This window comes from Tiliqua scincoides, chromosome 2, assembly GCF_035046505.1.
Source record: "Tiliqua scincoides isolate rTilSci1 chromosome 2, rTilSci1.hap2, whole genome shotgun sequence".
Taxonomy (NCBI): Eukaryota; Metazoa; Chordata; class Lepidosauria; order Squamata; family Scincidae; genus Tiliqua; species Tiliqua scincoides.
The window spans coordinates 84,191,937-84,213,716 of record NC_089822.1 but is presented as its reverse complement, the minus strand read 5'-3'; the positions used below and the strand labels follow the sequence as shown (position 1 = coordinate 84,213,716).

Sequence of the window (21,780 nt, the reverse complement as noted above, 5' to 3'; positions counted from 1 at the left end):
AGCCTCCTCAACGGCCGCTCTGCGTGCAAGATGGGCGGTTAATTTTTGAACCGAGCCTGTTCCTCCGCGGGACGTTGCCGAGCCGAGGAGCGGGCGGGGCGCCATGACGGGTCGCAAGCTCCCCAAAGAGAAGAAGCGGCACCGCTCCCGCTTGGGCTGCCCAGACGAGGGAGTAGGAGGCGGCGGCGGCAGCGAGAGGAAGCGCCGCAGCACCGACTCGCTCCACGGCCTTCAGGAGGTATAACGGGGCTGCTGGGCGGAGGAGGGGGCTAGTGCGCATGCGCAGACTGACTCCCCGCCTGCGCGGAGGGTGGGGCTTCAGGGCTGTCCGTTGTCTTCTTGCTGGGCTGCAGTCTCATCTTGCTGCCTCTTCTGTTTAGACTGCAGTCCTCCTAGCCATGCTTACCTGGGAGTAAGCCCCATTGACTGGAATGGGACTTGTTTCTGAGTAGACATGCAGAGGCTTGGGGTCTGAGACTGCCATCCTAGCCACACTTTCCTGGAGTAAGCCTCATTGATTATAACGGGGCTTACTTCTGAGTAGTCATGCATAGGATTTGGGCTGTCAAACACACACCATTGCATTTGTCTTGGAGCCCAGTCCTGTGCATGTCTGCTCAGACGTACATCCCTTTATAGTTAATGGGAGGCTTACTCCCAGGAAGGTGTGGATAGGACTGTGGACCCAACCCACACCAGTGTTTCTCAAGGTTTGTGCTCCGCTGTGCCACCTCACGTGGTCCACCTATTTGAGCTACCACTGGAAGTAACTGGGAATGACATTATTGCCACTTACTTCTGGAATGGGAGGCCAAATGTGACAGGAGGAATGCCAGTAAGAGGCTCAGGGTGGATGGGAAGGCATTTTTGAGTGCTGGAAAGCATGCTTTGGAGTGCTGCCCACTGAGCCAAGCCCCCTACCACTGTCTGATGTGTCGTGTTCGTTGTCTTGCTGTTGGGTGGCAGGAGTCTAGGAGTCCCGCAAGTACCATTGGACACCACATACCACTGATGGTACCCATACCACTGGTTGAAAAACACTGATCTGCACATTATGCGGAGTGAAGTAGCAGGCTGAGGTGATAAGAATTGTGGATTTTCCCCACCTCAGGCTGCAGCTATGTTTTAGAATTCTTCCCTGTGCAAAAACAACAAAAGCAGTGGATGCTCATTGCATGCGTTTAAGGAGTATATTGGAAGACACATTTAACATAGACTTCTCCCTGACTTGCTCCTGCTATCTCCATGCATGCTAGACAGCTTGTTTTGCATTGGGGGGAGGGGGTTCTCATTCTACAAAGTGGAACTGCCCCAATTTTTATCACCTCAGCCTACCACTTCACACTGTGTAATGTGTAGATTGGGTTTAACTCAAGAGTGTTTTATGATTTTAGGCTTATCGTACAGTACAATAGTACACAGAATGCAATTTCTTTTATATCAGGAGTGTCCAGACTTCTTGGCAAGTGAGCCACATCATCTATCTGACACTGTGTTGGGTGCTGGGGGAAAAAAGAATTAATTTACATTTCAAATTTGAATAAATTTACATAAATGAATATATTAGAGGTGGAACTTATATGAATGAATGAAGGTCTTGCAATAGCTCAAGGCCTATAAAAGGCCTTGCACAAAGCAAGGCTGACCTTTCCTTTGCTGCCGCTGCTGCATCATAGACATGAAACAGCAAGCAGTGGAGGGAGCCCTCATGCGAAAGCTCACACGGTAGGTTGAACAGTCGCCCTCACGCTGAGGGCAGTTGCTGGAGCCTGTGTTGGCTCAGTGCAGGTCTCCAGAGGGCCAGAGTCTCATTGGAGAGTGGGGTCTGCCTGATTGGGAGTCCCTGAGGGCCGCAAGTGGCCCCCGGGCCAGGGTTTGGACACCCCTGTTTTATATGAAAAAGCTTAACTCCATTCTATAGGTTGAATCTTGTTGCTTTGATTTTTTTTTCCTGTTGGCTTATGACTGAAACAACATTCTATGTCATGTTATAGGATCCAAAATGTACTGAACAAATGCCAGAAAAGGAGGATGTTGAAGAAGAGCCCACTGACATTGAGGAAGGTGGACTAGATCTCAGTGTGCAACTAAAGCCAGTTAGTTTCTACATCACAGACAAGAAAGAGATGCTTCAACAGTGCTTTTGTATCATAGGGGAGAAAAAGTTGCAGAAAATGCTACCTGATGTTTTAAAGGTACAGTATTGTTAAATTTTAGGAGAACAACTCAGGTATTGATCTGAATATTCTAGGATTAAAGAAAATATGACATGAATTTTTAATATTTGTAGAACTTCAATCCTAAACATTTTCTGGAGAGGAAATCCTATTAAAATAATTGGGACTTAGTTCTGAGTAAAGATCCATATGACTGTGCTCCATGCCTCTTACCACTTATTTACCAATCTTAAACAAAGTCATAATGATGCTGTGTGACCCAGTTTGTGCTCCCTGTGATAGTTATATCAAGGCAAGAAAAGTATTTCAAGTGTCAGAAGTTTCCTTTGCATTCTGGTGGCTCCAATCATAACACAGGGCACTTAAATGCCATTACAGTGGCATTTAAGTAATGCAACTGTATGCAAGATTGCAGTCAGTGGTGAATCCAAATTTCCATGAGTGCTGTGATGGAGCATCGAAGGGGAGACAATAGATCTCTTGCAAATTTTCATTGTGCTTGTGTAAATCTGGATCCAATCTATTGTCTCTTGGTTGGACTATATAAAGGACATAGTTTAGATGTTGCCAGCTTGATTGTTACAGCAAGAATTGAGTAAATGGGAAGTGTATTTCAATTTAGCTTTCAGCTGAAGACAGATTGAATGTTTTGCTATGTGATTTGTCTTTAAACTTATGCGTTTAGTTACATGTCTGGAATACAAAAGAAGCTGTGAATGCTGTTGATGATTTACTGAACACTGGAACTTATCTGTTATGCACTGGAACAATTCATGTAATTAGAATAATCTCATGGGTGTTCTGTTTCCTTATTAGCTCTCCTCTCTTTTTGTTACACTCTGTCTAGATCTAAGTAAAAAAAATGAGGTAGCTTGGTGTCAGCTTCATTGTTTGTATAGGACTGGATAGATCAGGAGTGTCAAACTCATTTCATATAGCAGGCCAAATAACATTCTTAGCACCTGCTGAGGGCTGGAAGTGACATCATCAGGCAAGTGATGGCCTGAAATAAGTAGGAACTCATCAGTTGCCAATGACAGAAGAGAAAATATGCAAATCTTGATTATATTTTCAAGATATGGGAGAGTATGTCCACCTTTTCAGGAGCAGTACTGCTGCTTTTGCTAAGGTGTCACTTTGCAGCTCGGCAACCAAGAGGTTCTCTGTGAAGTGATGCCTTGGCAGAAGTATTGCTGCTGAAAGGGTGGCTCTGGGAGAGCCCATTTACAGTTGAGGCCAGATTAAAGAGCTTCCAGAGGCCACATTCCCCCTGCGGGCCTTGTGTATGACAACCCTAGGATAGATTTTGAAATACCGAGACATTAGAATCATGTTTCTGTGTCTTCAAATAAACTGGGTTATTCCAGCCATGTCTTGATTCACACCAACCTTACTCACATTGATTAATCATATTTATGGCATAAGCAGCCTACATTACTATGTTGATATGTACATGATTGTATTGTAATAGCGTATGTTGCTGTATGGAGACACTGTTATACTGTTAATTATTATAAAAGTTTTTCAAATTTAAAAAAATCACAAAGCAGTTCACATAACAAAATAACTTTTTAAATGATTCCCTGTTCCAGAGGGATCGCAATCTTAAAGAAAGGCTGCTGTGGAGCCTGGAGTACCTACTGTCAAAGGAAGCTGCCAGGTTCTTCATGAATTCCTTCTCTGGGTTTGCCTTCTTCCAATAAGAAGGCATTCTCTAACAGTGACACATGCAGGGGGTGGGCTTCTCTGCAGACAGGTACTTCTTGAACATCCTAAAAAAAACCTTTTTAGTTCGAGTGAAGCACTTCAGAAATGTACCTCACCTCAAAATGTGCTTCAACTGTCAACAGCCTGTCAACTGTAAAAAACAAAAGTTAATACTCACTGTTTGAAGAAAAGAAACTCTTTAATATTTTGCATTTCATTTCTTATTACAATAAGACATCAGAACCCAGTCGCAGAATACTCACCCAAATAATAATAAAAATAATAATACATAGAAATCACAAATCAAAATACACAAATCAAAGTGTCCCCTCACTGATTAAACAACAAGGGCTTTAAGTGGTGAACCTACCAGTTAAAGCCATCAGCCCTATTCAGTATGTTTCATCCTATGCATTTATAAGATGGTTCACCAGGTATTAAAATTAGATTGGTAGAAAGGCATTCTGTTTTTGTGTGTGTGTTTTAATAAATACTGTTGTACAGCCCTTGGAGTGGAGCAGGCTTGAAATGTAAATAACGTTAATTACTGTGGCATATGGACTAATGTAGTATATAATTATAGTATTTCCATGGGGATCTTGAAGTTTTTCTTTAATTGGACATAACACCATCAGAGATGAGTGTGGCAACCTGGCAGTTTATAAATAAGTCATTTATAATTAAAAAGAATGCTACTCACAAGAGACTTCTGGCATCCCACAGAAAAATAAAGTAACTGGATATTAGGAGCAGATAGGTTTTAAGAGTAATCTAAAAACAGCATAATAGTTCTGTGCTTTTTAAGAACACAGCAGAATACTTAATGTGTTACAAAAAGCAACTATAATCAAATAATCATATATCAGTTTTATCTCAGTGTTTTTGAAGGTGAAGATTTTTTATTTTTCCTTGTAAGATCTGGAGCAGGAAACAGGCAGTTCCCCTGCCTTTGGAATAGTTTGTGTTTGCAATTCTTCTTAGCAGGACAGAGATAACTGGGCAGCTCCACTGGACACTGAAGATACCATAAAGCAGCAAATAAATCTGCAAATGTTACTAGTCACCAAGCATTGTTTATTAGCCTATCTGCTTCTTCCACCCCCTCCCACAGTGGGAAAACATTCATTTTCCATGCCATCCTGCCCAGTCTTCGAGATCTACTGAGCACCTGGTCTCTGGTCCACTATTGATAGAGACGTGTCTGGCAAATACCAGGGTCAGGGCTTTTTTTTTTTTTTTTGATGGTTGCTCCATGGCTGTGCAACTCTCCCTGAAAAGCATTTCAGAGCATCGTTTAAGAAAAACTCTGGCTAGCCTTAACCATAGTTAATATTGCTGCTCACAAATTGCTTAACCATGTTTACAGGTTGATTTTACTCCAGGAAGGGAAATTACTTGTGGTAAGGAGGGCATCTTCATTTCCAAGGCTAGCTTTCAATAACCATGGTTACCAAGCAGCTAGCTATTAGATCTACACTAACCCTATGTTTTCTAAGAATTTGAGAAGATTCATTTTGGTAAAACAAGAAATCAGATGGAGGACTTGTCCAAATTCTTTTTTTAAATGATTGTTTCTTTTCTTTTTCTTTTCTTTTTGGCTTTACTTTTCCTAGGGTTGTTCTACAGAAGAAATCAAAAAGCTTTGTCTTGAACAATTGGAACTTATGTCTGAGAAGAAGTTATTGAAAATTCTTGAAGGTGAGCTCCTTCATAGTATATAATATTGTGCTATGTAACAGTGCAAATTGGTGCATGCTTACTCCGAAGTAAGTTGCACTGTGTTTAGATAAGTGTGCATAGAACTAAAGCTTAAAAATATGTTGTTTTATTCTAAAATGGTAGAGCAGTGCTTATCAAAGCCTGGACTTTTTAAGGGAGAAAACTGTCCCAAATGGTAGAAAGTTCAGGGGCAGCCTGTTAGAAGGGCAGTTTCCTTGTGAGGAGAAAGGTCCTGGAAATTTATGATGTGATTTGTATTGTATATTTGGAAATAAAACAGATTAGCTCCTCCTGGAGGAGCACATAAATATCCAGGTAGCCAATGTTAGTCTTTAAAGAAGCAGAATAGTTCTTTTTCTTTTCTCCCTGCTCCACAACATCTACCCTTGGAACATGGCAGGGTATCTTCAGGCAGCTGCAAACCTGGGATCTCTGTCAGTGACTTCATTTCAACTTCAAATAGTTTCTGTCAAGCTCCCACCTAAGCAGGCGGGCTGTGTCTCTTCACTTGGCAGTCATAAGGGCATTAATAAGGCAGGAAAATGCTGGTTAGCCATGGTGTCTTACATTGATATTTTATTTCAAGGTGAGTGTGGGGCTGACTCTGATGAGGAGGCTGATGGTGGCGAAGAGAAGATAGCAGTTGAATCAATTAGTCAGTAAGTAGTTGCAGTAGAAATGTTTTATTTAATTGTCCTTTCATAATTTGTTTGCACTTTTGATTTGTTCTGGAAGCAGCATTTGAAACTCTGGTGAACCTGCTAGTTAATTTCCAGCAAAATCTCAAGGAAAGCCTTGGCCACACCTTGCCTGAATCTCTGTAAACTTTAGTTAACATGATGAAATCCTTCTGAGATTCAGAACTCTTTCTGAAATCCACAGAATCCTAATAAAAGATTGAGAAGAACTGATGAAATGGACTCTGCAATGAGGGTTGATGAGGCTCTTTTAGTAGAATCTTGGCAAAACTTGGCAAAAGTTGCAAATTGCAGACTTGGGCCAAACTTCCCATGCCCTCCCCTTATTTGTGGACAGTACAATAGCAGTAAAAGCAACAAATCCTGAAAAAGAAATAAACAGAAAGAAGAACAAGAGGGTAAAAAGAAAAGAAAAAATAATGCATAATATGCACCAGTGATTTCCAAACTGTGAGCCGTAGCTCCCTTGGGAGCTGTGGAAACCAGCCAGGGGAGCCATGGAATCCTTGTGGAAAAACCCACCACCCTATACAATGTTGTAATGTGCTGGCCCCTTTAAGACCTTGACTGGGTTTGTGAAGTTGTAATTATTCTGTTCAGCTGGGGCATTTGGTGGACCGCTGTCAAATACAGGAAGCTGGACTAGATGGGCCTGATCCAGTGGGGCTGTTCCTATGTTCTGGTGTAAGGCTGGGATTACTGAAGGGAGGGATGTGGTCAGCTGATTAGTTGGAGTATAAAAGAAAGGGGAGGAAGGAGTACCACATTAGTTAGGAGAATGAAGCAGTGTGAAACTTGTGAATGGAAATATGCTTCTCTGGTATTCTTTTAAATGACCTTTCTGTGAATTGTGAATGTGGGGGGTCTTATTATTGTTAAAAAAGTGGGAAGTTGTTTGTAACCCTTGTTGGTTGTTTGTCATTGTATGAAGGAACTGAGTGCTCCCCACCCCATCCAGTCTTTTCTCCTGTCTTATAGAAAAGGAGTTAAGGTCCGTAACCCAGGAGGTGGGTCCAGGACCATTACAAATGTATAGGATTGTAGCCCTAATGAGGAGCCTCAGCCAATGGCCCAGTAGGTCAAAGGGGAGCTGCCAGTTGAAAAAGTTTGGGAACCAGTGATATAAACATAGCAATCTATAAAATAGATATTAGTAAATAGTTTATGCATCAGCTTCTAAAAAGAGCTTCCAGATATCCAAAAATACATCTATACACAGTTGTCTTCTATAAGTCATAGATTCAAATGTTGGTGGAGTTAAAAGGTCCTTAGTCCACTGGAATATAGTGGGGGATTGCACTTATCTTTCCAACATTTTAGTACAAGTCTTATACTGCCTATAGTAATGTTCAAAGAGTTCATTCCATTTCTGTTGTCCTGCTAATAACATCAACAAAATAAATAAATAATTTAAAAGAACATTAAGTGTTGACAGATAAAAGCAATTACTGGAATATATGATTAATAAGACAAAGAACTTCCACCCAAAAGTACTGAATCACTTCAAGACCACAATATATATGTTTGCATACAATTTACTTGAGATTCACCATAATGCCAACAGTTAAATTCTCTGACAGACCCTTTACTATAAAGGCGTTGTAATGTCCAGTAGATTCTAAAAATATTTTTTGCTGAATCAGTTGCAATTTAAGATCCAATTATAATGGCTTGAGCAATTTTGCACAGGTTAGATGAAATGTTGTAGGCATCTTTTTCTGAGTTGGTTCAATAAGGATTTCTAGAATTAGAGGTGGTTAAAAAGCAGATAATGCTGCTGACCCAAATTTAGTCACTAATAAGTGTTCCAATTGTAAAAACCTGGATCCCGTATCCATGGTTGCAGTTAATTGTGGATCAGATCTGCCCCACCCCTTGCACATCCCCTCTGGAGACAAAGGAAGCTCTGCTCCCCTCCTGATACTTTTCTGAGACCCACAGGTGCTGCATGTGTCCATTTGCGGCCTCTGCGGGTTTCAGAGTGACTGTTTGGGCTAAAAAGCGACTTCCAGTTTCATGCCTTATAAAACATTCTAAGGCCCAGGGAAGCCCCTGGAGGGCTTCCCTGTGCTTTAGGATGCCCTATAAGGGCAGAAAAGTCACTTCATTTTTGTTTTTACCCAGATGGCCATTCTGAAGCCTGCCGAGACCAGAAAAGCTTCTGGCCCCGACTGGAGTACAGTTCTGGCTGGGTTCAGGGTGGGGTGTCCCTGGATATCCACAGTTTCAGTTAACCACGGGGGTTCTGGAATGGAACCCTTGCGTATACCGGGGCACACCTGTATTGCAATTCAGCTGATACTGGCAAATCAAATTTGTATGCAACCTAATGAAAGAGAGACACTCTTGACATTGACCAATTAATTCGTCCAAAATAAAAATTATACATTCAGGTCTTCCAAACAAAAACATTTCTTTCCTATTTTTAATTTGGGATTAGCCCATAATGGTAATTTAGCATGGGTAAATGGATCAAATTTGTATTCCCTAGAAATTGTGGTTGACAAATACCTGTTTGAAGAAATTGTAGGTGGAACTCTATCTGTTTTTACCCATGTGGACCCCAACATCATCCATTTAGATCAGGGGTGTCCAAAGTTTTTGGCAGGAGGGCCACATCGTCTCTCTGACACTGTGTCGGGGACCAGGGGAAAAAAGAATTAATTTACATTTAAAATTTGAATAAATTTACATAAGTTTACATAAATGAATATATTAAAGATGAACTTATATGAATGAATGAATGAAGGTCTTGCAATAGCTTAAAGCCTATAGAAGGCCTTGCACAAAGCAAGGCTGGCCTTTCCTTTGCTGCCGCTACTGCATCACAGAGGTGAAACAGCAAGCAGTGGAGGGAGCCCTCACACGAGAGGTCAAACAGTTGCCCTCATGCTGAGAGCAGTTGCGTTGGGCCAGCATGGGCTCCAACAAATCTCTGGAGGGCCAGAGGCTCATTGGAGACTGGGGCTCCCTGAGGGCCGCATTGAGAGGCCTTGAGGGCCGCATGTGGCCCCAGGGCCTGGGTTTGGGCACCCCTGATTTAGATAGAGGTACCAGGTAAGAGGTTTCCCAAATAGCCCAAGATGGCTTACTATAATTTGGAGAATGATCCTGATAGTTGGAGGAAGTTAGAAAGTATACCTCATGGTATACAGTGGAAACTCACTTTTCTGGATTCACCACTGTATTATGAAAATATTGTAATGTGAACCCAATAATTTGGGGTGGTGGTGGTAATTGGTTCCAAGACATTGAAATTTGAAGTTTCTGCCACAGAACTAATCTATTTCCTTTGTCAGGGCAGCAGGGGAGGATAGCCCTTGCTTTCCCGATAGCAGAGTGGCACGGGAGTGTAGGCAGATAGCACAAGAAGCAGGCGATCCCAAACAGAGCCAGAGAAGCAGGCACAGGCTTGTTTGTTGCAGAAGCATGTATTGGTAAAGGAACAGGCATAAGAGTAGTCAGTCAAACGGTTCAGAAGTCAGGGATTCAGAGAGGCACAGTCACGATAAGCAGTCCAAGTCACAGAACAAACCAGCAGCATGACACACAGAAACTCCACCACAGCAACCCACATTTGGTGTCTGTTCTTGCCCCTATATATACTGGGGCCAGCCAATCAGAGTAGGGCGACCTCATAGTCACAAGACAGTCTTGTGACCCACTCTGATTGGCTGTCTAGTGGTGCATTGCACCATTCCTCCCTCCCCAAGCCACCTGACACCCACCTGCAACAGGTGCAGTTGATTGCATTAGCATACATATACAGTGCTGCTGTTCCTTTAATTACATTTCATACCAGGCCTGGACATCAAGGCCCCTCCTGCCACATCCTGGCTTATAACAATTCAGGGCTTGGGATGCCAAAAGCCTGACATCCTTCTCTAAAAGTGATTTAAAAGGTGCCTACTGTGCTCTTTAGGGCCCATGTGTATCATAGCAACCATTGGGTATCAGTTTATAGAATGTTGTAATTATAAAACACCAATTATAAGGCTGTATCCTTCCCTCAGTATTCTTGTTGGCATCCTTCAGTCTCGGAAGACTATGGTGTCATGCTCTGAATGGTGGTTCTGGAACAGAGTGTCCTCTCCAGTGCGCAAAGCCTGGGTAAAGTAGGTATGGAGGATAGGCTGTTACCCATGCAGCAAATCCCCCCTCTCCATGTCGCTGAAATGGTCCAATGGAAAGGCAGAGGCCAATACGGTTGGTTCCAGCGGCGTCGCAGGAGTTGCCAGAATGGGACTGTGTTCAGCCATGAACTGCCTCAGGGACTCTGGCTCCGGATTTTGCCTCAGGGTTGACTCCTGAAGCCTTTTCCATAACTGGATGTAGACACAAGGCAGTGGAGGTTTGGGATCAGAGTTTTCCTTCTCTCAGATGAGCTGCCTTCCCAGGCTGACGAGTCTCATCTTCCCTCAGTATGCACAGCCATGATGATATACACTGCTATTGGTTGAGATGTTACTGAGACAATCCTATTTTCATAGCTGATTGTATTTATTTATCACTCACAAGGTCCTGCTGATGGTAGTTGTGAACCCATTGTAAAGTGAAATAAGGTTCACTATACAGTGAGTCCATTGTATTGAGAACTCATTGTTAAGTGAGTGTCCATTGTAGACTGAGATCTGAGAATCCAGATCCTCCTTCTTTCAATGGAAGTTGTATCTTCTTTAGGGGAATTCTAGGCATAACCCTTCCTAAACACTTAAATGTTATGTATGTATCTGCTGATTGACCTTGTTATCTGTAGATCCGGCATCCACAGATTTTAACTCACCACAGATACCAAGGTTGCCATTTAAATGCATTTAAAATGTAGAAAGTGCCAAAAATCAAATTTCTTACCTTCATGCGATCAAACCATGTGGTTTCCAAGTCACTTGGGGCTAAAAATAACTCCAAAGTTATGGAGTTATTATGGGAGTAAGTTATGGGAGTTAACTGTAGGTTGGTATGTTATTAGCAAATGAATCTCTAGATGTATGAAAGCGTTTAATGACTTCTTAACTGTATGCCAATAAAGGTACTGGAACTGAAACTCCAAAGACCCACTTGTGGGTCTCCCAGCATTAGTATATACTGCATTCAGTCACTAGAGGTGCTGAATATAACACAATGTAATAGAATGACATTATTCCATTCCATTGCATTACATTCAGCATCTCTAGTGGCTGTATGTGGTATATATTGTTGCTGGTAGACCTGGAATAAATCGGGCATATACCACCTTTGGCCACTACAGGTGCTGAATGCAATTGAATAATTTCATTCCAATTCAACACAGTCCTTGGGGGGGGGGGGGGCTATGCAGCAAGCAGGCTTGGTTCTTAAAATAATTAGATTATGAGGGCCAGAGGGTAGGGTTGGGCACCACCTTAGTTATGTTCCTATGTAAGATAATGACTGTAATTTTTTTCTGTATGTTTATAAATCTGCACTAGAGTAGCGGGGAAGGGGGATGAAAAGATCTAGGTGGTAGGAGAGAGATCCATGGAAATATTGGGAAGGGGAGACTGAGAGAGAGCCAGAATTTAGTGGGAGTTTGCAGTGCCAAGTGGGGTGTTATTGGGGAAAGCAATGGGAATGCTACAGGGAAGAGATGATAAAAGTTCTGGGACCTTGGTGGTAAAAGGAGAGCTAAACATAAGAGAAGGTAGGGTGAAACTGCAGTGGACAGGCACTGAAATGGGGCCTTGCCTTTCAATCTGTGACATGTCATAGGCCTTTCAGTTGCATGAGGAATGTTCAGTCTCCCAATCCTACAATTTAAAATGTATAAGGATAGCATTCGAAGGTTAAAAGACACAATCAAGCATTTGCTGCAGTAGAATAAAAGGAGCATTTAGTGCAGCTTTATGCTCTGGGTTTTTATTTCCTTCTACATAGTGATGATCTCTACATTTACTTTACTGAACAAAGTACATTGAAGGTTGACTTTTGTTAGATGCCATGGCAAAGAACTGTTTGACTTTGGAGAAACTGTGATTCAAAGCAGCTTTTGCTCCCTTTGAGGAGGCCAATGAACTTGGTTCACCCCAGATTATTAGGAAGCACCTTCACTGTATTGATACTACAGAGCTCCACATCTGAATTATGTGAGAGTCAGCAAGCAAACTGCAAGGTGTCAACTGTTGGTGGCACTGGGCTTCAAGGATTTATTTTTCTCTTTGACCTCAAATGTCAGCTTAGGTCAGTGGTTATCAAACTCTCTGGGAGAGTTTGAGAGCCAGTAAGTCTTTGCAGGGGGAAGAGGCAGCGGAGGCGGGGGAAGGCAGGGGCGTGATCCCCAGGATCGCGCCGCTCAGGGGGCTGCAGGGGTTTGGGTGCACTTACCTGAGCCTCCTACAGCCTCCCTGGGGTGCAGGGAGCCCGGCGCGACTTCTGGCAGGGCTCCCTGCAGCAAGGAAAGTGGATGCGGAGCGATCGTGCCCCGCCCCCGCTAAAGCGGAAGCCACTGCCTTCCCCCCGCCTCTAGGCTGCCCCTGCCCCTAAAAGGGGCAGAGACCAGGGCCCTCAGGCTGGGGCGTCACGACGCCCCAATTTGAATAGCACTGGCTTAGGTTATTCCTGTAGCTTATGTTCAGTTTTGGCAAGCAGGGGGTAAATCTATCTGAAACTGCAGAAAGATTCAGCATTTGACTCCCAGGCTATCTTCTGTAGAGCTGTCATGTACAAATTGTTCAGTCATGGAGATTACAGATGTCCTGCTTCAGTGGCCTCCAGTGCTGTAATACAGCAGTGGGTCTGTGTAAGCTAAGATCAGGTGTTCTTCTCTGGTTGACTCTTTTCTTGGTAAACTTTCCATTCATCACATGGTGTTACTGACATCTTTATTTTAGAACTTAGTTTGTTTTTGAATCTATAACTCCATCCTAGCTGTAGATCTCATGGAGAAATTTCTTCTTCTATCAGTGTATAGAAGTTCAGTTAGTGTTCTCTCCAGTTCAGTTAGTGTTTTATTTGCCTTATCTTCATCCATATATTAACTTTGCCTTAGGGGTCTGCAAAAGGACAAAGCAACGAAAAAATAAACTCATCAAATCTGTTTTTCTTAATTATGAAACGTTTAAGTTCCTTTGACAACAGCAATTATTGCTTCATATCTGAATTCTGAGAGGATTCTTGTGGGATCTATGAAAGCTGCTGAAGGTGGGCAGGTATATGAAGGAATTGAAATACTTCCCTGTATAATTTTCTACAGGCAGCATCTTATGGTTTCTGACACTAAGAACTGTTTGAAACTTGCCATTTTCCTACTTTTATTTGATGCTAACAGGAACTTATGAGAACAGGAGCTATGTGGCATGGGAGAACCTTATGTTTGTGATGGCTTTACTTGCATTCAAACTGCTGACCATATTGATGTTATAATTGCTCCATTCTGCAGTGTATAGAGGTGAAGTGATTCTGGTGGTCTAGCAGAAGACAGAGAAACTGTTGAAACCTGTGACTTGTGCTTCTGAAGAACTTGTACTTGGCTTCTTGAACAGTGAGACGTTCTTATTTGTATAACCTCTGATGCTTTTCTTGTCTTTTCTTTTAATTTTTTAAAATGAAAATATTAGAACACATTCCAGAGGAGGAGATGGGCCAGGGCAGATTTGTGCCAACCCAGGAGTGCCACAAATGTGCTTTATAGCATATTCGCCACTCCTTTAGAGTTGGCTGAGCTAGCACATGGATGTGTGCTGGCTCCCAGAGGCCAAAGTCAGGCCCCGTACCACCTAGTAAGTTTGCCCTGACTGAGAGGGTTGGGGGAGGGTGGAATGGGGACATTTTTGGGTGGGAGAGGGAGGGGCAGTAGGTGGACCAGGCTTGAAAGGGGGGTGGGACCAACCTGGGCAACTTAGGCCGGATAGTAACACTGGGCTGCTTGGATTTGCATCAGCAGTTTCACTGGTGCAGATCCAAGTAGCCTGGTAGGGGTGGCTGGCGTGCACACAGGGTAAGGTTAAAAATATCCTTTTACTCTGAGTTGCACAGCAGCCACCTCCTAACTTGCGCTAGATTGCACCTCCTAACTTGCACCCCTGCCTGTTTCAACACAGGTTAGGTTTGGGCTGCCCATCTAACTGTGCACATATGCTCAGTGGTTTTGACATTAGGATTAGAGCAGCAGTACCTAGATTTACTTCTGGCAGTATTTCCCGTATTGGGGTACATGGCATATATCCTGCTAAATTTAATGTTTTGTTTTTTTCCCTATTGACTGTGTGGTAGTGTTCAATATTATTGGTGAATCTGACTGGATTTTTGGTTTTACTAAATTAGTGTCAAGCCCATCCTTCCCCCCCCCCCCCCGGACAGGGCCTGTGTTCAGCCTGCACAAGAGAGTAGTGAAATATCAGTTAGTGATTGTATGCGTGCCTTGTAGGGATATCCAGTTATTTCAAAATTGTTGCATAAGATTGAAAATCAACCAACTCCAAGATAATCAGGCTGAATTTCATAGTCCCCTGGATGCCTATTGAAGTTTGTACCTGAACATTTTTTTTAGAAGCAGTATGGACCTCTTCTTGTTTAGGCTCATTGTTAATAACTGTGGCTAAATGCTTATGGAGAATTTTTCATTCATTTAAAGATGCAGAAGGTTTGTGGGAAAGTAACATCTTCAGAAAAAATTTCTTGGATTAACAATGAACGCATGAGAACAGAATAGTATCAATCCTTCCATATTCTGTTCATGTGAAAGGAACATGCTAAAGTGATGTTCCCGTATCTCCCTGGTTTTTTTGATCAAAATTTTTTTAAAAATGGAAACAATAGGAGGTAATCTTGACACTGTTTGGCCACAAGATGGCAGAAAATGCATGCGTATTAAACTCCTAGTTGCAAAATTCTGTCAAGAAGCCTTTTATATGACAACCTAAGAACAGCTTAGAAGCAAAGTGTTTTGGACAGTAGACTGTCTGTATTAGTATGTGTACGTTTCTACTGAAATGGCTGATATGAACCAGATACCACAAAGTTTCTGCGTCTGGTCCTGTAGCAGACAGCTTTCTGACAACTGAGCAGACATGACTAAATACATGCCTATAATTATTTCCTTGATCTGTACTTAATCAAACTGCATAAATAGAAATAAAGAGGTTGCTGTGGGGCTGCTGCCAAATGAACAGTTCTGATTTCCTGCATGAAATTTGGCAGGAAGACTCAGGGTAGAGTGAGCTTTATTGCCCTGGAGCAGAATCCTTTGGTGCCTTTTCCTTCTGCAGCCCAGTTAATTGTGCCAGTTCATTCCCCGTTTCTTTGCCAAGAAAAATATGTAATAGTAAAATGATCAACACATTTTGAAGTTTATGTCTTCATCCTCTGATTGGATAAGAATGAAGTGTTAAGTCTGTGTTCAGGGGAAGCCAGAAACACAGCTAACAAATTGGTTCAGGGACAGGTGCAGGCTGCTGAATCAGCTGAATCAACCAGCACCTGTGACTACCACACCCTGAGAGTAACTGAGCCTACACTGATTGGCTATTCAGAGTACTTAAGGGTTAGTCTGCTGAACCTCCAGTGCAGTAGTAGGAGTGTAGTGGGAGACAACTGTTGAACTGCTGCCTGAGACTTTGGAGGCTAGATGTATGTATATGTTACTGACTGTGGACTGAACTTTGACTGTGTATTGTGGAAAGCTGATTTGGATTTGTTAATACCGGACTGACTGCTCATCGTATATGACTTGGATTGTTTACTGACTACTCTACTTGTGAAAACCCTTGCTCTATAATACAACTGCTGCATTTAAAGGACTCTGCTGTGTATGCTGTGTTTGTGCATCCTGCTCACACTTGGGGAAAGCCAAGGTTCCATCTCTTATAACCTTAACATGAAGGCAATAAATATCTGGGGTAATGTTGCCAAGGCCCTTTTCCTGCTCAGGAATCACTAGAACAAAAAGGAAAATATGCATCTTTTCAGTGCAGATGTACATACACTCAGTACTGTGTACACTCTGCAGCAAAAGATTTCAAAATTCTGTGCTAGGGTAGCTAAATGTTGCACCAGAAGACAAGGAGTGTGCAGCCTATATAATCAAGCACCGTTCAATCAAACATGCTTCTTTTGTACAATTCTGTTTTTGGTCATCATCTCAAATTTTTATTTGTAGCCTTATTCGCTAGACATTTTGTTGTGGTAATGAAAGCTGAAATTAGGTGAAACCACATCTTAGGATGTGGTTTTTTTGTACACTACTAATTTCTGTGTGTATGGTGAGATCACAGAATATTCCACAACTCTGCATGTGCCATGGATGTACTGCATAATATATTTACACCTGCGATAATCAAATATGAGCATTTCTCCCTGGCAGTCTGAAATATTCAGTGGAAGTGGGCTGAGAGAGGAAGAACTGTTTGGCAGCTTCTATACGTGTTAAGCCAAGAAATGTTATGGAAACAAATTTGAACCAACCGTTCAAACAGGGAGAATATTTACAACGTATTCCTATCTTGCACTGGACCAGGCAGTCCAGGAGGCCTGCGCTGTATCCAGTGCAAGATTGGGGCCAGAACAGGCTCAGCTGGAGGCAAGGGGAAACTCTTTCCCTTACCCCAGGTAAGCCACCACAACCCCAGTGGATCTCCTCCACCTCAGAAGGTGGCACAAGTCTGAGGAGAACGGAGCATCTTCGAGCTGCTCTGCACTGCTCATGGAATGGGGTTGGGATCTGGCATAACTGTCAGGTCCCAGCCCTGCCTCCTGCTCCCCAACTGCCCACCCTCTGGAATGCCCTCACCCTGCCCTGGAATGCCTGCCTCCTCCTCGCCCTCCCCAGACCCCTGCATTGGCTGAGCTTGGCTGATGCAACCTTCCCTTCCCTGGTCAGCGCAGAGGCTGGATGCAACCTCTGTGGGCCTGCGTTCGTCCCTGCGCCAGCCCAGCTGACATACAAGGAGGCGCAAACATGCTTTACGGCATGTTTGTGACCCTCCTGGCCTAATACAAGGTTAGGATTGCACCCTTAATGTATTTAACTGAATAGTATCCATTGATAACCCCAATTAAAAAGCTACAAAAGATACAACTGTTATTCTTATTAATAGTAAGAATATGTATCACTTTTCAACAAAAGTAGTTCCCAAAGTGGTTTCCATAGCTATCAGATAAATGGATGGTTCATTGTTTTTGTTAGAATACTTAGAATAGCCAAGTATGTCACTTGAAGTGAATCTGCAAAGTTTAGGTGGCAACTTGGAAAGATATTAACCTTTTTATGGTACAGTTTAACTCCTGCCTGCAGTCTGGACACTTTGATTGCATGCATATTAACATGATAAGAACATAAGAACAGCCCCACTGGATCAGGCCATAGGCCCATCTAGTCCAGCTTCCTATATCTCACAGCTGCCCACCACATGCCCCAGGGAGCACACCAGATAACAAGAGACCTCATCCTGGTGCCCTCCCTTGCATCTGGCATTCTGACATAACCCATTTCTAAAATCAGGAGGTTGCGCATACACATCATGGCTTGTACCCCATAATGGATTTTTCCTCCAGAAACTTGTCCAATCCCCTTTTAAAGGTGTCCAGGCTAGACGCCATCACCACATCCTGTGGCAAGGAGTTCCACAGACCAACCACACACTGAGTAAAGAAATATTTTCTTTTGTCTGTTCTAACTCTCCCGACACTCAATTTTAGTGGATGTCCCCTGGTTCTGGTGTTATGTGAGAGTGTAAAGAGCATCTCCCTATCCACTCTGTCCATCCCCTGCATAATATGCACTTCAAAATTTTAGACAAAGTAGTTGAGGTATGAAATTAGTTAGATGTATATGAAATAATTTTATCTGCAAATGCCTAATTATACTTAACAATTAGACATGCCTGCCATGAATTCCAGATCTTGTGGGAAACTTTCTTTTCAAATGTGTCTTATGGTCCAATCATATTGGGACACCATACCAGTGTTGCACAGATGCTGCCACAGCATCCATCATATCCAAAGTCTGTCCAGACAAGCACCACCAGTGTGATTGGCGCAGGGGCAGGACCAATGCGCACACACCATGACACAGGGATACTGCACCACCATGATCCTTTACAGGTGCTACTGTAGCATCAGCAAAGAAGTGACAGGAACAAAGGACTGCTAGGAACCCCTGTTCCCAGAGTTCAGGTGTCTGTATCCCACCCATACAGGAATAACTGAGGAATAACTTCTTGGCCACAGTACAGGAAGGACATGACCCCTCCCCCCCGATCATCTTTTTTTGTAAACAAAGAATTCCCAAATGTTGTCGCCTTTCCTTATAAGGCAGGTGCCTTGGTCCTCTGGTCATTTTGCTTGCCTTATTTTGCATCTTTTCCAGCTCTACAATATCTTTCTTGAGTAGTTGCAACCAGAATTGTACACAGTATTCCAAATGTGGCCTCATCATAAATTTGTAAGGGGCAATATAATATTAGTGCTCTTATTTTTTGATCCTTTTCCAAGTGACCTCATGCATGGAATTAGCCTTCTTCAAAGCTGCTGCACACTGGGTTTATGTTTTCATTGAGCTGTCCAATATGACCCCAAGATCTCTTTCCTCGCTCAACACCAACAGTTCATATCCCAGCAGTATAAATGTGAAGTTGGGATTTTTTTGCACCAGTGTACTTTATACTTGTTGACACTGACCCATGGTTGTGTTTTCACTACTCATCCACTCAGTTTGAAGAGGTCCTTTCGGAGCACTTCACAATTTCCTTGGACTTTTACTATCCTGAATAGTTTGGTGTCATTGACAAACATGTTTGCTTTGTTTTTAATCCCCATTTTATGTCATTTATGAACAAGTTAAAATCTTTGGCACTGGTACCAATCCTTTGGAAACTCCAATTTCTTCCCTTCACAGTGAATATCACCCATTTATTCCTCCTATCTGCTGGCTATTATGTTTACTCAAGACTCTTTGGTGAGGTAGTCTGCCAATAACTTTTTCAAAGTCCAAGTATACAGTGCCAACTGGATCACTTCTCTCTGCGTTCCCGTCAACACTGAAAACATTCTAAAAAGTCATTGAGCAGAATGCACCTTTGCAGAAACCATGCTGACTCTCCTTCAGCATGGTCCATTCTTCTGTATGCTTAATAATTTCATCTTTAATTATGCTTTCCACCAGTTTATCTAGAACAGACTTAAGCTGATCAGCCTGTGATTTCCCATTTTCCCTCCCTGGATAGCTGTTTACATATTGGTGTTACATTGACTACATTCCAGGTTTCTGGCATTGGGCCTATTTTAAAGGGAAAATTATATATTTTTGCTAGAAAATCAGTAATCTCACATTTTAGTTTCTTCAGAACTCTTGAATGGATACCATCTGAACCCAAAGATTTCTTAATTTTTAAAACACTCTAGAACCACATTCCTAGTTGCTCTATTTGATTTTTTTTTTCCTAAAAAGGTCGGTTTAGACCCAGGTATGTCCTGTGTTTTCTCTAGTGAAGAAGGATGCAGAGAATTCTCTTGGCTTCTCTGCAGTCATCATATCATCTTTAATCTCTCTCCCCCCCCCCCATTATTTATCAATCTAACCATCTCCTTGCCTGGTTTCTTGATTCTGATGTGTACTATTTTAGTGTTTCTAATTACTAGTTGAGCTGCCACTTTGGTGAGCTTTGTGTGCAGAGTTCGAGTCTGCTTCATTATACAGCAATCCCATCTGTTTAAGTTTCTCTACATGTATATCTTCTGTTGGAAACCATGTATATCACAGGCTTACTTTGTGGGGTCTCAGTGTCCTTCTGATGTTGCTTATTGAACAGTATTTTTACTCTGTCTGATCGATGACACTAAGGAGCTTGCCCTCAACTTTGTTGTCAAAGGCATCAACCAAAAATGCATCAGAATTTGGACCTCTGTGGGGCTTTGTGTTTTTCACATGGACATAGTGTAAATAGATGAATCTCTTCCATTCCAAAAGCAATCTTCTCTGTACGTTGTTTGTCAGAGTTTGCCTTCCTTTTTACTGAAATCTGTTGCACCCATTGAGTTAGTTGTTGTCCTGAAAACATCACATATCTATAGGTTTACTACCTGGGCTTCCTTCTCTATGCAAAAGTGTGAGATAGTGATAAACAACTAAAACTTGGTGGGGGTCTGGTCTTCTTTAGAAGGTGGGTGTTTTGGCCTTTCAGCTGAAGATATCTTTCCCTGTCCCTGGACATTCTAATCCAGACTACTCTGGGCTTCCTAAGGGAAAAACTTGGCAGTGCCTGTTGAATTTTCTTTTTCTGCAGAAATAGTAATGTGTAAAACAGAAGTAGTATGTTTCACCTGAGAAAAAAACAAAAGTCTACCATATGGTGGGAGCAATGTTAGTATAGTTGAAATGGTCCTGACATTCTGGTAAGTTTCTATATTGTACTTTCCAGAGATGTCCTCACTCTTTCAGTAATGTTACCTGTAACGCTTGGTTCCTGGTAGTATTATCAGGTGCAGTTAAAGCTGATTATTTGTGGTTTAGGAAAACTGACAGCTGCTATAGTTCTGTTCCAGAACTAGGTGGGAGCTCTTCATCCAGTGGATGATATAATCACAGTAATTTGACTAGGCCTGGCTCCTGGGGGCGGAGCAATCCATTCCAGGCTACCTATTAAACCTGAGGAGAATGAATATTCGTAGTAAGTTTCAATACCACTGCCTGGAAGAGAGAGATTTTAATTATACAAAAACAGTAGCATCTTGGTTTCTCTCTACATATTCTCTCATTTATTCTGTTTCTGGTGCAAGATCTCTTCTTGTCAAGGTGTTGCCAATGCTTTTGTAGGATATAGAGCAGCAAAACCTATTAGATATATATTTTATAATATATAGAATGCTTAATGACTGTGGCTGGGATCTAAAGAATTGCCTAATTAATAACATGTACACATAGAGGCTTTGAGCCTATATGTGTCAAACAATCCCCCACTCCAATGTGGCAAGTTGCTTTTGAAACTGGAGATTTTCAAAAGCAGTTTAGTTTTATGGCACAGGGAGTTCCTATTCAGAAAGGCAAAATAATAGCACTATACATGCCCAAGTCTTTAGGCCCATACCAAATGTGCACTTATCACATCCAAGTTGTACCTGTGGGAAAATACATCAATGAGTCACATTCATGGGTTTCACACATGTGGGATTTGTCACCACACATTCATTGCAAGATCTCACCCACCTTGACTGTGGCTAATAAAAATGCAACATGTCTGTGGATGCCAACTACCAACAAGTTTGCATTATTGTACTGAATTGATTTAAGCATATTTCACACAAAAAAAGCAAACAAAACTAAGGGGCAGTGAGAATCTTGATATTTTGAGCTGCTTATTTTTTTAACTGTGAAAGGATCCCCAGTTTAAATGTATTTTCTTTGATTTCAGGCAAGACAATAGCATAGATTCTACTTCTTCTTTAAAGGAAGACAACAAACTGGAAGTCTTGGATTCAAAACAAGGTAGGAATTGAGGAATTTAAAATGGTGCCTGTCTTGCTTGAAACCA

The 21,780-nt window shown here is 42.2% G+C and overlaps 1 protein-coding gene across 1 annotated transcript in view; it reads left to right on the top strand.

The window, feature by feature from the left end:
* CAAP1 (caspase activity and apoptosis inhibitor 1) overlaps nt 1-21,780 on the top strand; it is a 34,413-nt gene continuing 12,633 nt past the window's right edge. The window contains exons 1-5 of the mRNA XM_066618571.1: nt 1-238; nt 1,995-2,195; nt 5,498-5,582; nt 6,190-6,262; nt 21,661-21,734. Coding sequence (XP_066474668.1) covers nt 104-238; nt 1,995-2,195; nt 5,498-5,582; nt 6,190-6,262; nt 21,661-21,734 — 568 coding nt within the window. The 5' untranslated portion in view covers nt 1-103. The remainder of the gene's footprint in view (nt 239-1,994; nt 2,196-5,497; nt 5,583-6,189; nt 6,263-21,660; nt 21,735-21,780) is intronic.